The sequence below is a fragment of the Mastigoproctus giganteus genome, chromosome 2 (genome assembly GCF_048544385.1).
Source record: "Mastigoproctus giganteus isolate SK-2022 chromosome 2, ASM4854438v1, whole genome shotgun sequence".
In the NCBI taxonomy this organism is placed as follows: Eukaryota; Metazoa; Arthropoda; class Arachnida; order Uropygi; family Thelyphonidae; genus Mastigoproctus; species Mastigoproctus giganteus.
The window spans coordinates 263,922,124-263,946,293 of record NC_143576.1 but is presented as its reverse complement, the minus strand read 5'-3'; the positions used below and the strand labels follow the sequence as shown (position 1 = coordinate 263,946,293).

At 37.7% G+C, this 24,170-nt stretch overlaps 1 protein-coding gene across 1 annotated transcript in view; it reads right to left on the bottom strand.

Moving 5' to 3' along the window:
* The window catches only part of LOC150090449 (uncharacterized), a 420,985-nt gene that overhangs the window by 302,705 nt on the left and 94,110 nt on the right, over positions 1–24,170 (bottom strand). The window contains exons 5-6 of the mRNA XM_090390317.1: positions 23,423–23,626; positions 19,568–19,654 (exon numbers count right to left, since the gene is read on the bottom strand). Coding sequence (XP_090246443.1) covers positions 19,568–19,654; positions 23,423–23,626 — 291 coding nt within the window. The remainder of the gene's footprint in view (positions 1–19,567; positions 19,655–23,422; positions 23,627–24,170) is intronic.

Sequence of the window (24,170 nt, the reverse complement as noted above, 5' to 3'; positions counted from 1 at the left end):
AGGCAGTAACAGTTAAAAGTAAGATATAAAAAGCATGCACACTCAATGAAGAAGTAAACACAACAGAAAGAGATTATGTTGTTGTTATTTGGTTTTTAGGAGCATTAGCAACAAAAGCCATATAGCTCCGGGGATATGCGGTGGTCATTCCCTGAACTTTCCGCATCCTCTGTATTTGGTGGTCATGGGCTCGAACCCTGGTCTAATCAAGAAGTGTGTGCTACGCACTGCCGCTCCTGCCCACCTGGCTACGGAGGCACCTAGAAAGAGATGAGTGAAGGACTTTGTTCTTTCATGAAGTGTGATAGAACGTGACTGCTATATGACCATACACAATAGGCACGTTCAAGATAGCAATTGTTGTTGTTATTTTAAGAGTTTTTGGCACAAGGGCTTTCTAGACCATATTGTGCCTCTTCATGGTACAAGATAGCAGAAAGAGTGAAAAACTTAAAATCAACTACTAGAAACACTCTCCACCAAAGGATGACAGAAGATAATACAACCATTTTATCCTAAGGCAGAGAAGTGCCATAACTAAGCGCAGAGCAATGCATCACTCGAAACCAATAATGAGAAGGAATCAAAGGCACTCTAAATAAGAACACTCAAGACATTTGACAGAATGTGTGATATATGGGATAAGTATAACTCCAATAACCATGAGAAAAACACTTCATTGAAGAGATTAAGAGATGTTTAAGGCTCTGAGAGGCATCAGTAAAATGAATGAGGACAAAATTTTCAAGATTATAAATGATGCTAGAACTAGGGGACATAAATTCAAGTTACGGGGGGAAGATGTTTAGATTGGACTGCAGGAAGTTTTATTTTAGCCAGCGAGTTATAAATTACTGGAATAAGTTACCTACATGGGTGGTAGAGGCTGACAGTTTGGGGAAATTCAAAGGTCATCTGGATAGTACATTCGGGTGAGAGAAACACATAGGATGATAGGTTTAATTTCCTTTTTTTTTTTTTTTTTTAATTATCAGTTTGTTTGGTTTTTTTTTTTTTGGCTGGTGCAGGAAAGCCATAGGCTTTCTTGCACCACGCAGCCATTACTTATACTAAATACTAATAAATACTGCCAATACAGCTGCTTATAAGCAAAAGCTGCCTCCCAGCAATGCATGACATTTGGTGCAGATAATGGAAGCACTGGACTTTACATCAGTAATAGAACATGATGTCAAGTGATAAATCAAGCTACACAGTCTAGGCATTAGAGGGATTCATCTGGGGAGGTTGATGCATGCCCAAAGAACAGTTTCATCCAGATTATATCACAGCAATAATAAAGGTATGGGTATAAGCCTTTTTTGGACTTAAATCACTGCAATTTTCATCCAGAACAAAAATCCAATTGAACACCCCTTTGGGATATTTTAGAATAAAATTGAGAGCCAAAACAAGACATTCTAGTTCACAGAAGCCACAGAACTAGCCACAAATGGAGATAAAATCCAATCTCCAGTACCAGAAACTTTTAGAACTTATCCTCCCAAAAGACTACAGATATCATTAAGGTTCATATTGATCATATACCATATTAAATATTTCTTTTTTTCCAACTTATCTCATTTTTGATTTAGTATCTCAATATACATTGAATAATAATGTACATGTAAAGTCATTTCCTTAAAAGCTAAACAAAGATAACTTCAAAAATCATATATACACAAATTCAAACAAGGGTAGTCCAAATTAGTGAAAAGTCCAATTCGTAGAATATAATGATATGTAAATATTTTTAATTCATAGATCATAAAAACATGCAAATTTATACAAAACCCAGCAAACATATATTCATTTAGATGGTATTAGGGTAAAAATATAATGAAAATAAAAAGAAAAATATAAGAAAATGCTTATATTTAAAACAAAATGAAATGCCAAGAGTTTGAATCAAAGAGAACATACACAATAAAATATTCTAAACCAGTGGTCTCCAAAATGGGGTGTGCACCTGCCCTAGGGCTGTGCGAGAGGATCCATGGGTGATTTGGTAAGCAGAGTGAGTGATGCAATCCTTCCATTTGCATCAACGTACCTATGTGAGGTGACTTTCTCTGCAATGACTATTATTAAAACCACGTTTAGAAATAAATTTAACTTGGAAACAGATCTTCAGGTAGCTGTGTCCAAAATATGAAGCCAAGATATGCAGCAATAATGAAAAAATATTCGAGCACATTGTTCCCACTAAAAAATACTGTTCATTTGATTTATACTAATTTGTACTTTAATACAAAATGAAATTAAATTTCAATTTCATTTTGTATCGAATTAGATTGTGATTTTATATACACTAAGTGATCACTGAATTATGACCACCTACCACCTACTACTGCATAGGCCCTCCTTTGCCCTCAGTACAGCAGCTATCCGATGTGGCATTGATTCAACAAGATGTCGGAAGCGTTCGGGAGGTATGGCCAACCAAAGCTGTGTGTAATGCGGTCAACAATGCAGGTATGGAGGTGAATGGTGTATCCAAATACCTGGTATGCCTTTCCAGTGTCCCACAAGTGCACTATGGGATTGATATCAGTGGAGTTCAGAGGCCAATTGATATGCTGGAAGTCAGAACTATGTTTCTCAAACCATTCCTGCACATCAAGTGCCAAATGGCTCGGTGCATTGTCATCTTGGAAGACACCATCACCATTCGGGAAAAAGTGTAACATAGTGGGGTGTACACAGTCAGCAAGCAGTTGACGATAGCGGAGATTAGTGATACGCTGTTCCACATGCACCAGGGGTCCAAATTCCTGCCAGTGAAACATGCCACACACTATACAACTGCCTCCACCAGCCTACACTTTTGATACCATGCATGAGGGATGAAGAGCCTCATGTTGTTGACACCAAATCTGCACACGACCATCCACAGTGTAGAGTAAATAACATGAATCGGACCAGCACATCATCTTCCAGTCTTCTAACATCCAACTTGCTTGCTCTTTGCACGAGGCGAGTCTTTTACGCCGATGAACCTTAGTTATGAGAGGATGCCGCAGGGATCGTCTGCTGGTATAGCCCATACGTGTGAGTGTGTAATGCATAGTCATACCAGATATTGTTCCGGGTTGGCCCATGTTGTATTGGGTAGTCAACTCTTCAACAGTGCTGCGCCTGTTTACCTGTACGAGTCGTCAGACCCGGAACTCACCTCTAACATCGACCTTTCGCTGACCATTGCAATTTTGCCATCGAGTTGTTGTTTGACCATTTTGATGCCATTCCTGGTACACTTTAACAATGGCGGCTCTCAAACACCCCACCAATTCAGCCGTTTCGGAAATCAAGGAACCAGCTCGTCAAGCTCCCACAATCTGTCCTTTATCAAAGTCTGATAAATCCTTCCTTTTACCCATCATGCTTGGAATTTTACTACCTACTGAGCCAATGATGCCTTATCTATGCTACGTAGGTCAACTAACTGCGCACTCTAGTATCTCACGTGGTCAACTGGTCGCATTCAGTTTTCATACGGGTGATCATAATTCAGTGATCACTCAGTGTGTGATTTTAGATATAATACATACCATGTAAATTATTTATAAATAAAACAAATAGTATTACATTACATTTACTGCACTTGTTACATTAATAATTTCATATCATTTTGTGCTTGAACTACAATTTAATTTTGTATTTTTTAATTCTGATCTTTTAAAATTATATGCCTTCCATGTAAATGATTTATAAATAAAAAATATATATATTAAACTTATATATTTAATTTATTATTCTGGGATGAGAGCTAGTCTTTTTAAGTAAAATAAGGGGGCGTGACCAAAAAATTTTGGAGACCACTGCTCTAAAAAACAAACTTTAGTTGTGCTAAAATGTAAATAATAAAAGTTTAATCATATTTCCATGAATTCTCTCTGAAAGCATAGTATTTCTTATAAAAATCAAAAAAATTCTGTTGTTGCACCATTTCATAACATCATTCTTCACTTCTCTCAGCACACAGAAATGTTTTTTGGATTGCTCGTCAGAATTAGTAAATTTAATAAAAGGCAGAAAAAAATTTTACTTCCATGTAATTTAGGTTATTTAAGTTATTCCCACTTCACTTACAGCTTTTTCTGATTGGAATGCTGTTCTGTTTCATCTTCTACCCATCCAAATTTAATACCCTATTTGCCACTATATACCCTATTTGACTTTTCACCTTTAATTCAATTTAAGTAAATAAGAATGTTATCATCATTTTGCAACTTTTCTGTGGACTTACTAATGTACACTGCTTTACTTCATTTCGATTTGCAGCCCAGTTGTAAATAGCACATTTGATATGATTTTTAATACTGGTTATTATCTTTTCTCCTATCCAATTCTTTAAAAAAAGACTCATCAATTGTTTCCATTGATTGCGATATACACTCATGAACAAAAACATTATGGCTACCCATCTCCAAGAGTGAACGCATCCCAAAGCAGATAGGAGTGATGTCACAGCATTTAAGTGACACAGCATGTATAATGACTGCACAGGCAGTGCATTGCAGTTTTCCAGTAAAAAAACAGTGCAATGAAAGGAAAGGATCTCACAAAGTTTAAATGGAGAATGATGTGCAGCATTAGGATGGCAAGACTAGCACTGTCAGATGAATTAATCAGGCTCGTAGCAGAGAAGAAAATGAACCGGATGCATATAAAGTATCAGGTGACACAGAAGCCTATGGCAAGTATAAACTAGTCTGTAATCAAGTCACAAAGGAGGTTAAGCAGGCAAAGGCAGATTATGAGAAATATTTGGCAAAGGATGCAAAGAAAAACAGCAAAGAGTTATTATATAAACTCTAGAAGGAAAGGGATGAATCAGATTGGACCACTTAACATCATAAATGGGTTGATTATTGATGATCTTGCTCAGGTAGCTGATAAAACTGAATGATTATTTTGCATCTACATTCACACATGAGGAGTTATTCAATGACGGGAATGCCAGATGTTTATCACACTCTAACAGGGAGCTAAGTGATTTTGTAATAACTAAGAGCGAAGTGGAGGAGAAATTGTGGAAGTTAAACATAACGAAGTTAAACATAACTAAGAAATATTGTTAAACATAACAATATTTCTTAGTTGGTATGTAAAGCCTAGTAGCTTCCAAGATAAGTTCTTTGAATGCTTCCCATTTTGAATTTGCTGTTGGTAATATCATCAGTTGGTCCCACTGTACAGAATTTAAATACTGCCTCAGTCCATCGTAGTTGCCTTTACGAAAGCAATAACCCTTCCCTTTACCCCTAATGGTAGATACCTCTTTGATTTTCTTAATTTTTGTATTATTTGTACCAATTTTTTTTCCAACTATTTCATTATGCTAATATATGTAAATGGTAGTAGTGGGTTTGATGTGCTAATGCTGCGCCTGTACTGCCATCTATAGTATTTTATTTATTTGTCTATATAAGCTGGTTAAGCTTACATTGTCATTGGTTTGGCTCTGTGCTGGAGTGCTAGTCTGTCTGTTCTATATTTTTATTTTTCATTGCATAAGAAACACCACTGTTCAAATCCTCTGCACTGGCGGTTCGATTGGGTGATCGGGTGGCATCTGGTCCTTCAATCGGTTCGCCTTTGCGATGATTTGTCTAGTGATTGAAATGCAGTGATTCGCTGACTATTATTGGCCTTGTGGGCCTCTGTTGATATGGGGCATAATGGTCAGTCTATTTTTTGTTATTTTGGTTTTATTTTATTTTATTGTAGTTAGTTTAGTCTCTATTAGTGACATTTCACAAAATTTGGAACTGGCACCTTACGACGGGTGTGCGGCTAAATTCTTATGTAATTGGCTCTAAAATTTTAAAATTGATTTATTATTTTGATTTGGATTTTCTAAATTTATTTGGAGATTTTCTGCTACAATTTTTCGGTCTTACCCTTTCTTTTCCCTTCCTGTTGATTTATTATGTTTAATTTATTATTTTTCGCTCAACAGTTTTGCCATGCTACTGGCATTAATTTTGATTTAATATTTAATATCAGTTATACATTGGACATCATTTGAAAGCAGTAACCCAAGAGTAACGTATCAACTGTGTGGTACTACACTGACAGTGGTGGAGGTAGAGAGTGAAAAGGACTTGGGGTAATTGTGCAGGCAGAAGTTTTCTGAGCAGTGCAGATGGTCTGCAAGAGTAGCTCATGGTATCTTGTCAACGATATACAGGAATTTTTCTAGAAGGGATAAGGAGTACTTGCCAAGCTGTACTTGCTACCTGGTAGTCTAAAACGCTGATGGAATTGATATTCGGGTAAAGTTCAAATCAAGTGGACCCAATTTCAATAAAGTCCGGACGGTCTGTGACAGCCAAATCCTCTGCTTGCACCTTCATGATGGTGGGACTGTTAGTAATCCTGAGTATATAACCCCCATGCACAAGCACACTGGGTGACCACCCAGATGTGAACCAAAGTAAGCAGGGGTCGAGGTGCCGCGCCCACACCACATGGAGGAATGCCACTCCTCTGTGTTACCAGGCAATACTAGGTGGTAGATGATTCTCATCAACTGGTGCAATACCACCACTCTGCTTATTGGAGGCTTGAAGTGGTGGAACCCTTGTTTAGTCTCCAGAGCTAAGTTTCGATCAACCCTTTCCCATCTCTTCCATCATGCAGTATGACTGATGACTTTTGAGGTGATGAACATCATGGCAAGATCGAATCTTCCTTACATTTCAAGGGTACAGCTCTAAAACTGTGTTTGCAGGCCGGCCACTAGTTAGTACACCGGACCGAACCTATTGGTAACTCTTTAGGAGACTTCCGGATCAGGTAGCGTATAATCTTGCTACCTCTACTCTGCCAGACAGTGACTGGAGGGAGTCCGAGTAGTGTGCATGAGGGGGGGGGGGGGGGGGAGGCATTGTCGAGGCCATGTTAGTTGAAGGAGCTGGGTATATTCTTACCATGGGTATATTATCCAAATTTTTGGATATGGCATACACATGGTAGGCTATATCCAAACACAAAAGTGGGGGACATCCCCCACTTTTCCTTACAATTGAATATACCATGAATTGTCAAACTAATAGAGTAAGCTTATCTGCAAAAAAAGATCTAAACCTTCCAAACACTTCCTAGTTCATTTCACAAATATACGTGGTCTCAATTCTAATCTCAATGATGTCCATTTTCACTTGCAGTCTGCCAAACCCCATGTACGTTTTCTGACAGAATCTCAGTTATCGGTTGATTCAACTACTGCTAATCTCAGTTGCCCAAATTATTCGCTGTATGATTCTTTTCACCTCAAAGGTGGTACTTGTGCATAGGTTCATTCCGATATTCCCTGTCAGAGACTTGGTAATTTGGAATCTCCTCTTTTCGATCTTCTCTGGCTTAAAATCTTTCTACCTCTGTGTCAAATTCATCTGTTGTCTCTACCGTTCTCCCAACTCCACTAATCAACTGGAGCTCTTTGACTTCCTCTCTTTGCAACTTGACTCTCTCCAGTCCAACTTTCCTATCAGTGAGGTTATTTTCTTTGTTGATTTTAATGTTCACAACTCCAGCTGGCTTCCATTTTCTAGTAACACTGACCTGATTGGCCGAGATGCTGAGGTTTTTGCTTTTACTAATGACCTTGCACAGATTGTTCATTTAACTACTAGAACTCCAGACAATGCCAACCATACAGCCAACATGCTTGATCTTTTTCCCACAAAACCCTTCTAAGTACACGGTCGAAGTAAGTGGTCCTTTAGGTACCTGAGATCACAACTTGGTGATTGTCTCTTCTCCAATGGAGCCTTTATCTCATGGCTATTCCCAACCTCATATTGTTTGGCATTACAAGAATGCAAAATGTGATGACCTGCGAGATTTCTTTTCTTCTTTTCCTTGGTCAGATTACTGTTTCAAAACTTCTGATGTCAACGTTTGCTGAGCTATCTCAGCAAACGTTGAGCTATCTCAGCAAATGGAATTCTTTATTCCACACTCCACTTTAAAATCTCGTCCTTTATCTAAACCTTGGTTTTCCCATAAATGTGTCAAGGCTGCTCAAGAGAAGAACGTTGCATATCGTAATTTGCTTGTTTCCAATTCTTCAGTTTCATTTTCTTCCTACACCAAAGATCGCAACAATTGTAAAGCGGTCATTAATCAGTGCAAACTAGAGTTTGAACAGGCTGAGAGTAGAAAACTTGCTTCTTGCTCTAATGGTAGCCGAGCATTCTGGTCTCTTGCCAAAGCTATTGGCTGCAACTTTTGCCCATCTCTGCTCCCACCTCTGTCAAAACCAGATGGTTCTTTTGTCACTTCAGCCAAGGATAAAGCGGACCTGCTAGCATCCCATTTTTCTTCCAACTCATGTATTAATGATCTTGGTAAAACACCTCCCACTATTCCCAACATGCTCCATTCAATGCCTCCTGTGGTCTTCCGTCAAAAGGATGTCAGAAAGATTTTGACAAATCTCGATGCTAAGAAAGCTCCAGGTCCAGATAGTATTTCTCCACTTGTTCTCAAAACCTGTGCTCCTGAACTTACTCCTATTCTTTGCCAGCTTTTTTCACTTTCTTATTCCAAAGGTGTTTTTCCTTCTGCTTGGAAATTTGCTCATATCCAGCCAGTTCCTAAAAAGGGTGACAAATCCCTCCCATCCAATTTATCATCCCATTGCAATTACTTCTACTCTTTCTAAAGCAATGGAGAAATTAACCGCCAACCTCTTAAACTACCAAGAAACCTTCCATCTGATCAACGATCGCCAGTATGGATTCCGTTAGTGTCGATCCACTGGTGATATTCTGGCTTATGTTATCCATATACGGACAAATTCAATGGAAAAGTTTGGTGAAACACAAGCAGTTGCTCTCGACATCTCAAAGGCTTTCAATCGTGTTTGGCACAAACAAGCTTCCATCTTATGGTTTTCCAACTGTTTTTTGTAATTGGTTATTCAGTTTTCTCTCTGATCACTCACTGAGGGTGATGGTAGATGGCTCTCTGTCTTCTAACTTCTCCACTAATGCTGATGTTCCCCAAGGTTTACTTCTTTCACCCACACTTTTCCTCCTGTATATTAATGACCTTCTTCCATTGACTGGAAATCCTATCCATAGTTTTGCCGATGATAGCACATTACATTCCACATGCCATTTTGAGAAATTTGCCCTGCTCAATCAGCTTCAACTTCTCAAATATCTGCTACCAATTCCTTAAATGCCGATCTCCAGGTAATTCTCCAGTGGGGCAAAGATAACTTAGTTGATTTCAATCCGTCTAAAACTCAGTCTCGTCTTATATCTTGCAAAAGGATTCTTCTGCTCCTATGCTTATTTTTGGTGACACTCCGATTTCTAGGCAAGTTGATATATCTCTTTTGGGGATTACTCTGACTTCTAATCTCTCCTGGCACAAGCACATTACTAATATTGCTTTCTCTGCATCTAAAAAACTTAATTTTCTCTATCGCTCTCGGCGTTACTTTTCTTTCAAACAGCTGTTCACTTTGTACAAATCCCAAATCCGCCCTACCATGGAATATTGTTCCCACATCTGGATGTCGAATGAACTAATGAGACATATGGCAGAGAAGAAAAATGCATAGGATACATACAAATTAACACGTGACACAGAAGCCTATGATAGATACAAGTTGATCTGTAACCAAGTTACAAAGGAGGTTAGGCAGGCGAAGGCAGATTATGAGAAATCTTTGGCAAGGGATGCAAAGAAAAACAGCAAAGAGTTCTTTACTTATGTAAACTCTAGAAGGAAGGGGATGAATCAGATTGGTCCACTTGATATTGATGGGTCAACTGTTGATGATCCTGCTCAGGTAGCTAACAAACTGAATGAATATTTTGCATCGACATTCACACATGAGGAGTTATTCAGCGAGGGGAATGCCAGAGGTGTATTCAGCTCTGGCAGTAAGCTAGAGAATCTTGTAATAACTGAGAGTATAGTTGAGGAGAAATTGTTGAAGATAAATACAAGAAAGGCACCTGGGGTGGATGGGATCTATCCAGTTATATTAAAGGAGGCAGCAAAGGAAGTAAGCAAACCCATAGCCATAATTATGAGAGCTTCCTTGGACTCAGGGGAAGTACCCATGGACTGGAGATGTGCAAATGTGACCCCCAATTCACAAAGGAGGATCAAAGGGCAACACAAGTAATTATAGACCTGTTAGTTTAACTTCTGTTCCCGGAAAATTAATGGAGGCACTGGTTAAAGAAGCACTGCAGGATCATCTAGACAAGACTTCAGTTATAGCTCAGACACAGCATGGTTTTGTTAAGGGGAAGTCTTGCCTGACCAATTTGATTGGATACTATGATGCAGTCACAAAAGAAGGATGCAGGGAATAACTTTGATATTATATACTTGGATCTTAGAAAGGCTTTTGATACTGTTGCACATGGAAGACTGCTGAACAAATTGGAGCAGTTTGGCATTGGAGGCAAATTGCTGCTATGGATAAAGGGGTGGTTGAGGGGGAGAAGACAGAGAGTGGTAATCAATGGACACTGCTCATCGTGGACTAATGTTATTAGTGGAGTCCCTCAGGGTTCAGTATTGGGTCCATTATTGTTTTCTGTATTTATAAATGATATTGATGATGGTATATCAAACTTAATGTCCAAGTTTGCAGTTACGAAGGGTTGTCAAGGACACTATTGACACTATGCTACTACAACGGGATCTGGAAAGGTTGAGCAGATGGGCTGAGAGGTGGCAAATGAAGTTTAACATTGACAAATGTAAAGTACTACATAAGGGAAACAGCAACCCCAGAGCAACGTATCAATGTTGTGGTACTACACTGACAGTGGTAGAGAATGAAAGGGACCTGGGGGTGGTTGTGCAGGCAGATATGAAGTTTTCTGAGCAGTGCAGACGGGCTGCAAGAGTAGCTCATGGTGTATTGTCGATGATATATAGTAATTTTTCAAGCAGGGATAAGGAGATGATTATTCCCTTGTATAAGGCAATGGTCAGACCACACCTAGAGTACTGTATACAGGTCTGGAGGCCTCATTTCAAGAAGGATGTAGAGCTGCTGGAATGAGTACAGAGAAGGGCAACAAGATTAGTGAATGGAACAAAGGGGTGCTCTTACGAAGAAAGGCTTAAGTTTTGCAAATTATAGTGTCTGGAGACTAGCACCGGCGAGGTGATCTGATAGAGGTGTATAAAGCCTTGAATGGTTTGAGCGTGCTCAATGCTGATGGGATTCTTCCTCTTGCTCAGAATAATCACCTGAGAGGGCATAAATTCAAATTGAGAAAAGACAGATGTAGGATAGACGTGAGGAAATTTGCCTTTAGCCAGCGGGTGGTTGGTTGGTGGAATAGACTTCCATCCCTTGTCGTGGAAGTTGATAGCCTAAATAAGTTTAAGGCTCAGCTGGACAGGTATTTCGAACGAAAAGAGGGGTGAAGTGGAAGTAGTTATTTATTTATTTATTTATATATATATATATATTTTTTTTTTTTTTTTGGCTGATGCTGCATAAGCTTGCTTTCTTGCATCAAATGCCTCTACTAATGCTAATGCTAATCTGGGGTGGTGCCCCTAAAACCTCTCTCAGGCTTCTAGATGCCATTCAGAAGAGGGCAGGTTAGATTAATTAATGACACCTGTCTAACAGTCTCTCCACTCTGTCTCATAAATGTACTGTTTCTGCTGCATGCCTTTTCTACAGATACTTCCATGGGCACTGTTCTTCTGAATTGGCTTCTATAATTCCCGCTCTCTCTTTCAAAACAGTCCGAACATGTGCTTGCCACCAGCCAACATCCATTTACCTTCCAACTTCAATCTCACAGAACCTACTTTTCATCTTCCTCGTTTATTCATTCAACTGCCATTTTCAGGAATGAACCTTCCTTCATGCGTATTTCCTGAAAATTATAGTCTACAGAAGTTGAAGTTTAATGTTAACAAATATCTTCTTTTGTCTTCTCAACCTCCAATCCAAGCACGGTACTAAGTGCTACAGGTTATATTACCTCTCATGTTTAGGGTTTTCATAAAAAAATAAAATAAATTCCATACTTTATTTTTTAGCTTCTTTGCTTTCAAGCAGTCTTCATTCCACCGATAATTAAAATTGACATCAGGCCAGGATCTTTGATAATAGAATAGAATTGAGCATTTAGCTGCAGATAAGAGGTGGGATATGATATAATCAGTAACTTCAGCTATTGACTGTAGTCGTAATACTTTTTCCATTTCTTGCAGGGTTGGGCTAATGGTGGTTGTGTAGTAAGCAGATTACAAACAATTTGAAATGGAAAATGTTCACTGCCCATGGGATCCTCCATAACAGATCATTCCGTGACTGAAAAAGGTATTGAGCAAATTTAGAGATCAATTGCAGAAGTTTGTCGAGTTCGCAATTGCAAATGACTGTGTGCACCAGTATTAAGAAAGGTTAGGTTTTGCTTATCCACAAATGGTTTCAATCAATCAGCCATGTCTATTTAATTTAGAAGATCTACATGGGGGGCACTGAAATCCCCCATCAGACAAACTGGGGAAGACAACTGTACAGTCTGTCCTCGTATAGCACGATAGTTGTGTTCCTAGAAACCCTCGTGCAATGCAAAATCGTGCAATATAAACAACAGGCCCTATGGGAAAAGTGGGTTTAGGTGCCAACCACCCAAGATTGAACACACATTTGGAACCAAAACATTACCAAACACAATAAATAATCGGGTAATTTTAATCGTTATAAAATACGTAAGTATTTTATAACGATTAAAATACATAATAAAAAATATAATATATATTTTTATTATAATACAAAGGGTACTAGGAAAGTTTTGCAATACAGCTTTGTTTATTTAATTTTTTCAAAGTAATTTCCTCTACATTCAATACACCTCTCCATCCTCCGAAACCAATCTTTAAACCAGTTCTGCCAAGTTTCACTAGGGAGTAAAGCACACTCGTTGTCCCAAGCCCGTAGAAGGTCCTCATCACTGGAAAACCGCCTCCCTTTTAGCTTCATTTTCACATGCGGGAACAGTGCAAAGTCGCAGGAAGCAAGGTCTGAACTGTAGGGAGGGTGCTCGAGAAGTTTCAGTCCTGTCGTGGTCAAATATTCGGTGCAGGCTTTGGCGCGGTGAGCTGCAGCATTATCGTGATGGAGGTACCAGGTGTCCATTCTTAACTTTGGCCGCAGGTTCTTCATAGATCCAATGACTTTAGGCAGGCATTGTTCAGTATACCACTTAGCTGTGACTGTCTTCTGCATGTCCAAAACGACACGTTCCACAATTCCACTTGATTTGAAAAATACAGCTATCATTTTCTTCTTTACAGATCGGGATTTTCTGACAATTACGGGTGTGTCGTCATCAACAAAGACCCAAACTTTGTTTTGAGCCTTGGTCGGCAGATCGTAATAGTACAGCCAAGTCTCGTCACCTGTCACGATGTTGTTCACATACCAAGATTGTCCCTTATCAAACTTTTTTAACATCTCCCGGCACAAAGTCACACGTCGTGTCATCTGCTCTTCAGTCAATTGATGCGGCACCCAGAGAGAACAAAGTTTCTTCACGTGCAAATGATCTTGCAGAATCGAACGAATTGCTGGTGCATTTAGGCCCAAAGTATCCTCTATCTGTTGGTAGGTCACTCGCCTGTTTTCGTCAAGCATTTTCCTCACAGCAGTAACGTTTTCCTCCGTAACTGACGTTCGTGGCCTTCCTGGCCTCTCAGAATCCTCCAGAGTGAAATTTCCCCTTTGGAATTCTCTATACCACCTGAATATCGTTGTACGATGTGGACAATCATCATCTAGTGCAAGAGTCATTTCTTCTAAGCACTGGTCTATGGTTAAACCACGCACGAAATTATACCGCAAAACTGTCCTTATCTCATTTCGTGACCACGATGCCATCGCAAGCACTTTACACTCTCACTACTAATGAATAACTGAGCCCATCGACTTGGCGCGGCGGCTACTATGCACGTATCAACATGTCTCAACATGCAGCAACAAGCAGCTTCCTGTGATTCATTGTCGCGTCATATTGCAAAACTTTCCTAGTACCCTTTGTATAATAAATAATAAAAAAATATTTTTTATTATTTATTATATTATAATAAAGTATTTTTAGTATTTTTTAATACTAAAAATTTATTATATTAAATAAAATAGTCGTAATAAAATACTTACGTATTTTATAATACGTAAGTATAAATTATAATACGTAAGTCGTAATAAAATGCTTACGTATTTTATTACGACTATTAGGTAATAAAATATTGCTAATGCTTTTGCTTCTATCGTAAGCAAACTTGTTTTTTGTTTGATTTTCTATCCAAACAGATGACAGCCGTTCCATCTCTTCCAATTCTTTGTCTTAATCTAATGGATTTTAATTACACTTTGAGTTGTTCCCGCTATGAAAGTTGTTTTTATTTTCTCCGCATTCTTTGTAATTCATGGCGTTGCCTCATTTAGGTCTATAGCACATGCAATATCACATGGTCTTTCATTTCGCTCAAAGTGTTTCACAATTTCATATTTTTTTTCTCTATCGACAGAGGCAGACTGGCCATAAGCCTTACTGGGGAAATCCCGGTGGGCCAGAAGCCGGTGTGATTTTCCCAGGTAAGAATTTTTGATCCAGTCCGCCTCTGTTTATCGATATTGCTTTTTTTTTTTTCTCTCTCTGAATCTGCAGTGTCTTCGCCAGGACACTTCCTTTTCACACTTAAGTATTTTACTCATTTTTAGGGAATAAAGCACAATTACAAAACGAGGAGGCACGCTTGATACACATAAACAAAGCTGCGCGCGTGTAGCAACTGAATAAACAACACCGTAAAGGCAGAGATACACTATTAACACCCCACATTTTACTAAAGCACATTTCTGGGAGTTACTACCATAAAACAATAAAAACAATTTCCAGTTTCGTTTCTGCTAGTGGAATCTGTTATAAACTGGTAGTAAAGTCCATCTAATTGCATTTGCGATTACATATGTATATCGATAGCTGGAATTGTGTTAGTTTTTACGTTATTATGGTGAAATGTGTTTCCCCTTCACTGATATAAAACACATAAATACATTTTCAGAATCTTCTTCATTCCTATCATGTTGCGTTCAGTTCGGGTGATTCCGCGTTCGACTGCCATTTCTTGTAAACACAAAGGCGAATCGTGCATAAGCGAATTCGGTTCGTGTTATATAAGATATCGTTCCCCTATTTATAAATCTTGTATGATCGAATTCGTGTAATGTAAACACGTGTTATACGAGGACCGACTGTATTATAAGGTCTTCAAGATCTTTGTAAGAGAAGATATGATTTGGCGGAAGACAGACTAAAACTAGTGTGATTGCAATCTGAGTAATCAAATGTATAGCTACTTCAATTTCAGTTTGAAGAACAATTTGCTTAGTTGGGATCTTTAAGCTGACCAAGATGACCACACCGCCACAGGCAGCATTCAATGTATTGCAATCTTTTTTGATAAATAGAATCATTCCTTATGGAGAAAGAAATTTGAAAAGTTAAACAGATTTCTGCAAACAACTGGGGAGTAGTGATTGATTAGGTCTTCAATATCATCAATATTGCTATGAAATCCTCTGCAATTCCATGTCAAATAAAAGGCATTACATGAATCTAGTACAAGAAGCTTTATCTTGCTACTTTTTTAGTGTGGCAGGTTTACGGTGTTCAGACTTCTGTTTGTCTCTGTTTTTTTTTTTTTTTTTTTTTTTTTTTTGGAAACACAGGCTGACCAGTATCCATATATTCTTCCACATATATTTCTAGAATCGGATCATCCTCGTTGGATGAGTAATCAGTATCCATGGATGTGTCCTGAATATTCTTTGTTGAATTCAGACTTGGACTATGTGATGTAGGACTGGAAGGGAAGATATCACTGGTATTATAAGCAGAGTATTATATGCCTGGTCTGAGTGCTTAAGGACATTGGACTGTTGGTGAGAGAGAGGGGACAATCCAAGCCCAGTTGGAGATTGATATGTTTGAGGGAACTGTAACATCAGTTTGGGTGGACACTGTTTTCGTGCAACACTGGCCTAGTTACATTTGGGTAACTGGGAGCAATTAGTTTCCTTGACTCTTGATAACTTGCTTTGTTTTCAATGTTATATTGTGCAATTTTTTCCCAATTTACCATCTATCATATCTAGAGTACACAGATAACCTGCTTTTACAAATGAGGGCAGGTTTGGTGAATTAAACATGAAAATGATATTCCTGGTAGGTGTGAGTTTAATGTCTTTTTAATCTTAATTCTTTTGACTGCAATAACATTTTGTTCCTTCGGCTCTTGAGTTATTTCCTTCCTCAATCACGTTTAGATGTATTTAGAGTTTAGGTCGGAGCTTGTCAGCTGTAAAGGCGGAAACACATTGTGTTCCATATTTGCTTATTTTGAACCTTAGCAGATCAACTTTTCTGTGTGACAAAGTGGAGATTAGTAAAGATTAGTAGTCAAAAAAGAAAAATATAAAGAATGGTAGCTTTCCTTTCTCACTCTCTACAACAACTTTGTGGTAGCAGGGTTTCCATCAAACAGAGTTTTGGAAAATGTAGAAACTTAAAAAGAACTACTAATCACTCTAGAAAGATTTCACAGTAAAAGATCACACAGATAAATTGAATAATCACAATTCTCTGAACATCCATTGCCAACTGGAAAAGAGTCACCTAGTCTGATGAACTGAGGTTTCAGCTCCAACACAATAATGGAGAGCAGGTGAACAGCTGGAACCAGACTGCACAGAAGGTAAAAACAGGATGGTGGTAGTGGTATCATGGTTTGAGGGTATTTTTTCATGGATCTCACTGCCAAATCCTAGCTCAGCATTGCTTCAGACGAAGTTTTGCCCTACACGGTAACTGCATATCCAGCTGGCACTAACTCTTTCAACGAGACAATGCCGTGTCACAAGGTCTGCATTGTGCTGGAATGGTTTAAGGGTCATGTGCAAGCTTCTCATGTGCTTCTAGCTACCAAATTCCCCCGACATCAATCCTGTCGAACATTTGTGGGATGCAGTAGAATGCAGCATTTGCTAGACCACAGCAGTGCCTCGCCCTGTTGCCGAACTCCAGGACATCGTTCTATCCAGCTGGCCAAGGATACCTGAGGACACCTCCAATGATCTTGTACATTCAATGCCACACCAGGTGCAAATGGTTATTGCAGCAAAAGGCAGCCCAACATGCTATTAGATAGAGGGTCATAATGTTTTGGCTCACGAGTGTATTTCTTTATCCATTCCTACTTTCAAAATAGTCCTTCTACTTTCCATTCTGCAGAACAATATTCTTTCATATCATCGATCACATGCCAAATCCACAAATCTGGAAAAACTTAGTTTTGAAAAAAAAAAGTATTTAAAAATTCTTTGACTTTGAAAAAAATCAAGTTTTTAAGTTATTTAACTAAATGTTGTTTTATAAGTACCTTCCAAAGATGCTGTTTTTAATCCATATTGGTAATTTAAGATTGCCATTATGTAGGAGCTTAAAAAGCACTTTCGCAGTTTTGCCGTTGTGAAATTTGAAAGTTTGTCAGATTCAATAAAGAATTGAAAAGGTGAAAGAAAATTAACACATTTTTGTTGGTCAGAAATGAATAATTTATTAATAAAATGAGATCAGAATAATGTAAACATATAAATAATATGAAAAATATATTAATAACAAGGTTTAATTACAATTTTACCCCAGGATCTCGCATCTGGTGAGTACAGGCTTGGCACAACCCCGAGCTGGATATCATCATTCTTCTCTCTCTCTCTTTCTCTCTCTCTCTTTCTCTCTCTCTCTCTCTCTCTCTCTCTCTCTCTCTCTCTCTCTCTCTCTCTCTCTCTCTCTCTCTCTCTGGGTAACTCGGGAATTTTTTTTTTGTCTGGTGCAGTATAAGCCTCAGGATTGTGGCTTGCACCATGTGGCTAATAATAATAACATACAAGTCGGGTATAAATTAATTTTCAATATTTTCTTCATATTCAGATTTTTCACTTAAATCTGGTGCTGGTAATATCCCTTATTTCTACTGATACTTTTAAATTTAAATAGAATTTGCGATATTCCTTCAGTATTGTCAAATCTTGCCATATTTTCATTAAATCTTTAGGCTTTGCTTGAGATATACGAAGTTCCTCATTATAGACTTTGGGAAGATTTTAAGGTTTACTGTTATAAATTCATCTTTGTAATATGTTTTGTAAAACATTGTGATATGCCATTCCTGTCCTTTATGGAATTCAAGGCAGCAGACTTTTCTCCAAGGAACAATGGCTTTAAGTTGTTTGGCGAGAAAAGTAAAATCGCAGAAGTCATCACCTTGCATGATATTTACACAGAATGGTGTAGGTTTTAATCTTGCACCTCTAATTATTTGGGCCCATTCTTCAAGGGCATACACAGGTACATACTTGGCTTTTCTCTCAACTTTAGAGTGCATGGAATCACACTCCATTTCTGAATGGCCTGGCTCAAAAAATGCATCTAAGACAGTTTTTAAAATGGGGATAATTTTTAAAAAGTACATGCACATCGAAGCCATAAGTGATGAATCACTATCGTCATCAGAGGGTACATAATTTTTTTATCATCATCTGAAACTTAAGTCATTCAAGGGATCGCAATCTTCAATTTTTAAATCAGATTCCATTTGAAGTGAAGAACACATTGCAAGAATTTTTTGCATTCTTCTACTCATTATTCCAAATTTTACTTTTGACTACAAAAATGAGATGTTACAATAACAAAGGACAACTAAATAGTAATACTGATTGGCAAACTCAGACAAACAAAACCATACATGTAACAGCATACATGAGCTGGCCTCCCCCCCATTTTACTGTACATGCCAAAAACATGAAAGTGATACTTTCACAAACTGCTAATGAAAAATTGCTAATCAAATTAATGAATGTGCCACATTCGTGAATCTGAATGATGAGAAGTGGTTTTTTTTCACAGATAAGTGGAAATGCATGCAGCATTTTCAACCACCTGGCTTTGAAATACATATATGCATCTTTGGCAGGGTGCAGTTGACCAAGAAACAACCTCAAGAATGCATTTAGGTAAAAAAGTGCCAAATTTGCACATTCGTGTTTGCCGACGATATGTATATCTAAGAAATTAATACTTTCAAAAGTTGTAGTTTAGTTTAACATTAATACATGTTTAGAATAACAAAAAAATCATTTTTAATCATTTAATTTTTTAACCAGTATCAACACTAGTTTGAAATAGTAATCACAGTGGATTAAGGTTTTTAAAATGACCCAAGATTCCAACCTGGAATGAGGATAGCTATTTCTAATCAGTTTCCAGACAGGATCAGTATTATTATTTAGTTGTCCTTTGTTATTGTAACATCTCATTTTTGTAGTCAAAAGTAAAGAAAATTACCACTCGTTCGTTATATTTTAAAAATATTAAAATTTAAAAAAAATAAATAAAAAAAAACAAAATATCATTCTTAAAATGGAATATCATATCGTAACAAAGTGTCATGTGATATGATACTTAAAGCAAAAGTTGTGACACACCTGAATATTAACGTTAGCTCCTTCCCTAATAAGGACTTCCAAACAGCCACCACCATGAGTTGAAGCAGAAGCATAGTGAAGAGGTGTCTGTAAATAATAAATTTCATTGTGGTATACCTAAGAATTCCAAATCCAAATAAATTGCAGAGTTATTATACTTAAAAATGGCCCACAGAATGCCCTGCTGTTACTCAATCTATAAAATCTAAAGTAATAGTTAATTATTTAAATTTTATAGTAATTAATACTTAGAGACGAATACTCAATTGTCATTTGTTGCAAATAAGCTGAAAAATACTATGAAAGATGAAAAATGGGGATAATAAATCTGTCGTTTCAAAATAGCCCAATTAAAGATCTTAGATTCCATTATAATTTTTGATGTTAAAATTGTGCATATACATTTAACTTTACAGTCTTCAGTTTTACATTTAATAATCATATTTTAAAATTAAAATATACTTATAAAATCAGATTTATCTGTTTGTTTGTTTAAGAGTTTTATGGTGCATCAGCATCTGAGGCTATATTGTACCAAGTCAAAGAGGTATAAAATATAAAAATACAATATTATAATTATTATAAAAGATATAGACATAAAACAGTTATAAAGAATAAAACAATAAAACATTCTAGATAAAATTATATAAATTAATAAACTGTAAAAACTTAAATATATCTGACACACTGTCATCGTTCAATAAAATCTGAGTGTGTAAGGTTCAGACAACTGGGTAAAACACAAAAGACAATCATTATTAAAACATGTTCATTCAATAAAAATATGATGGTTTGTCAAAACGGTGTCAAATTCTACATGTAGGACAATCATCTGCCCTCAAAAGATAGCAATGCGTCAAGTGTGGAACAGGAAGTTGTTCTGTCTCTGTTCCTATGCGGAACAGAGACAGAACAACTTCCTCTTTATGGCTCCTATGCAGACTAGACTTCCAATGTTCAATTACAGACTTAATCTTGTATAATTTGTTTGCAGCCTGTGTGCCATTAGTGTTGACATTGGGAAATCAGTTTTATTTCATATTAATGGCCTGTAGTCTGTACAGTCAAGAGTTAGAAAGGGTCACTGATTTGGCTGCAGTGTCTGCCAAATCATTTCCTAAGATCCCAATATTGCTAGGGATCCAGCAGTAATGAACATTTGCAGTAATGCGAATGTTCATTACTGCAGCAGTAATGAACAAATTTGGATTGAGAAAGGAAGCACAGTTTCTGCTGTATCAGGGACAGGACTGGATGAGGATTGAACCTTTTCAATGATAAGGCCTGCAATGAACTGAGAAAAATCGGTATATATAATACATTTTTAATGGTGGAACGGTTTGATATGATCCAAAGCTAGCTTAACGGTGTGCGGCTCTGCAGTGAATACATTGCATTTGTGGGAGATCTGCTCAGATATCATGGTGTCTGGGAAGACAGCTGCAGATCCCACAGACACTTCTGACTTTGAGCCATCTGTGTATGCTGGCAAGGAGTCAGAATGTTCAGATCAGTGTGCTGAAAAGAATTGCAGATAGAGAGAGTACTGTCCTTTCCCAAGTTGTTAAGAGAGAAGTCACAGGCTAGGACACGAGCATGCCAGGATGGAGATGGTTGCCTTGGTGATGGGGCAACACTGTCTAATGTTATGTCCAAATCTCTGAGCAGCCTTTGGATACGAATACCGAATGGATGATTGGCAGTCTGGAGAGTGTTGTAGAGATTTTCCCAATGTGGCTCAAAAACAGGGTCCACTTGGGGTGGTCTAACAGGAATTTCAGTTTCAAAACATACTGTAGAGACAACTATTTCCTACAAAGCAATAACAATGGCTCATTCACTTCGACATAGAGGCTCTCAACAGGAAATGTTGGATATGCTCCAGTGGCGCATGGAAGACTATTGTACAAATTGGAGCAGAATGGTATTAAGGGTAAGTTGCTACAATGGATAAAAGGATGGTTAAGTGCTAGAAGACAGAGGGTGGTAATCAATGAGTGCTGCTCTTCTTGGACTAATGTTATTAGTGGAGTCCCACAGGGTTCGGTGTTAGGTCCACTGTTGTTTTGTATATTTATCAATGATATTGATGAAGGTATATCAGGCTTAATGTCGAAGTTTGCAGATGATACAAAGGTTGGCAGGGTTGTTAATGACAGTAATGGCAGTTTGCTACTGCAACAGGATCTAGGTAATTTGGGCAGATGGGCTAAGAAGTGGCAACTGAAGTTTAACCTTGACAAATGCAAAGTACTACATATGGGTAGAAGTAACCCCAGAGAAACGTACCAACTGTGTGGTACTACACTTAAGGTGGTAGAAATGAAAAAGACCTGGGAGTAATTGTGCAGGCAGATATGAAGTTTTCTGAGCAATGCAGACAGGCTGCCAGGGCAGGTCATGGGGTTTTGTCAATGATATATAGGAATTTTGCTAGCAGGGAAAAGGAGGTGATTATCCCTCTGTATAAAGCAATGGTCAGGCCACGGCTTGAGTAGTGCGTACAGGTCTGGAGGCCTCATTTTAGGAAGGATGTAGATTTACTTGAGCGTGTACAGAGAAGGGCAACAAGATTGGTGAGGGGAATGAAGGGATCCTCTTACCAAGAGAGGCTTAAGTTCTGCAAATTGCAGTGGCTGGAGACTAGGCACCTGCGCGGTGATCTGATTGAGGTATATAAGGCCTTGAATGGGTTGAGCACGCTGAATTCTGATGGGATCCTTCCACTTGTTCAGATTACGAACCTAAGGGGGCATAAATTCAAATTAAGAAAGGACAGATGTAGAATAGATGTGCAGAAATTTTCCTTTAGCCAGCGGGTGGTTAATTGCTGGAACAAACTTCCACCTGTCGTTGTGGAAGTTGATAGGTTGAATAAATTTAAGGAGGAACTGGACAGGCATTTGGAGGGAATGGTGTGATTTTTTTTTTTTTTTTGGCTGATGCTGCATAAGCTCATACATTTGCTTTCTTGCATCACATGCCACCACTACTACTTTTAGAATTTGGTCTTTCGGGACTAGGAATTCTTAGGAGTAAGATGTTGATGAGATTATTATTATTATTATTAGCATATGGTGCAAGGAAGCCTGAAGCTTATGCTGCACCAGCCAAAAAAAAAAAAAAAATTCTGAATTACCCCAAGAGAGAGAGAATAAAAATCAGAAATAGAAGGGAATCACCAAGAAGGAGAAGAATAATGATATCCAGCTGAGGACCTGGGTGTGCCAAGTCCATACTCACCAGATGTGAGCCCCTGGGGATGAATGACAGAAAAGGTCTCCCCAAGTGCATTGGCTATTACAGTTCGGTCTGCAACAAATAAGTAACAAATAACAAATTACAACAAGTAACAAATAAATTGTTCAGTATTTCCTTTGTTTTTCTACTAGTAAGAGATCACTATAACCATCATGAATCTTAATACCAAGAAGCTACCCCTGGTGGAATCTCTTCTGATCTATGCAATCTGTTTAGATTCACTTCTTCTAGTATATGGTTTTTAGTTTGTTTTTCTACTGTACATGAAAATCAATAAATATTCAAAAATAACACTGAAAAGAAGACAGTTTTTAAATACTGATTAAGAACCAGAAGTTATTTCAAACTGAAAACTCTAATCTATCCTAAGGTCAAGGTATTAGTGAGAAAAGGAAAGTGAAATTTTTTCTGTAATACTGGGATTTCCATAGAACTCAATTTTGGTAGTATTGAAATTAACAAAACTATTGAATATCCAATACAGAACAGACTGGAGATCAGCATTACTGAGAATCATAGAAGAAACACAATTCTCTGTCAGCCTCTAGAATTACAAGAACTCCAGTTCAGTTCAGAATTTAGATCAGCACTCACCTGACCTTTGTGATTAACTGAGCAAATTGATGCACCAGCAAGAATCAGTTCTTCAGCTACATCTTCTTGTCCATTCAAGCATGCTATATGAAGTGCTGTGTTTCCAAAGCTGTTCACAGGATCTAATTCTGCACCTAACTCCAGAAGCAACTGCAATGAGCAAAGCTGACCACTGGCAGCAGAAGCATGGAGAGGTGTATACATCTATTGTAAAAGATAATCAAAATAATTACGTTTATATATTATTTTTTCCTAAACTGAAAACTCTGATATAAACACATGTGAATTGTTTTAATTGTGAAAAAGCCTCATGTAGCAATATGACTAAGCAAAATTCCACATAATACAGTCATACAAAAAAAAAAAAATAAAATAAAAAAATACCGCTTTTGCTATTTGTGACCGTGGCTTCTTCACTTTCTATTCTAAGAGGATAAAGGCACTATGACACTACTTTATGCTTTGCCTTTAATGCAGTCAACTACATAAATGCAATCTTTTGGAATATGCAAGAATAAACACTGAAATAAATGTGTGATATACACAGAGTGCTTCAGAATTGTATAGAACAAATGTAAGAATAAATGTAAGAGAGCACTCAACAGAGAAAAGCAAGAAAAAAATGGTTTATATAAACATATTTCTCAAAATTCATTATTTCCAAAGTACTGCATATTAATAATAAATTACAAAAAAAATAAAACTGAAATAAATCTCTAAAAGCAAAACATCTAAAGTAGCAGCTGTT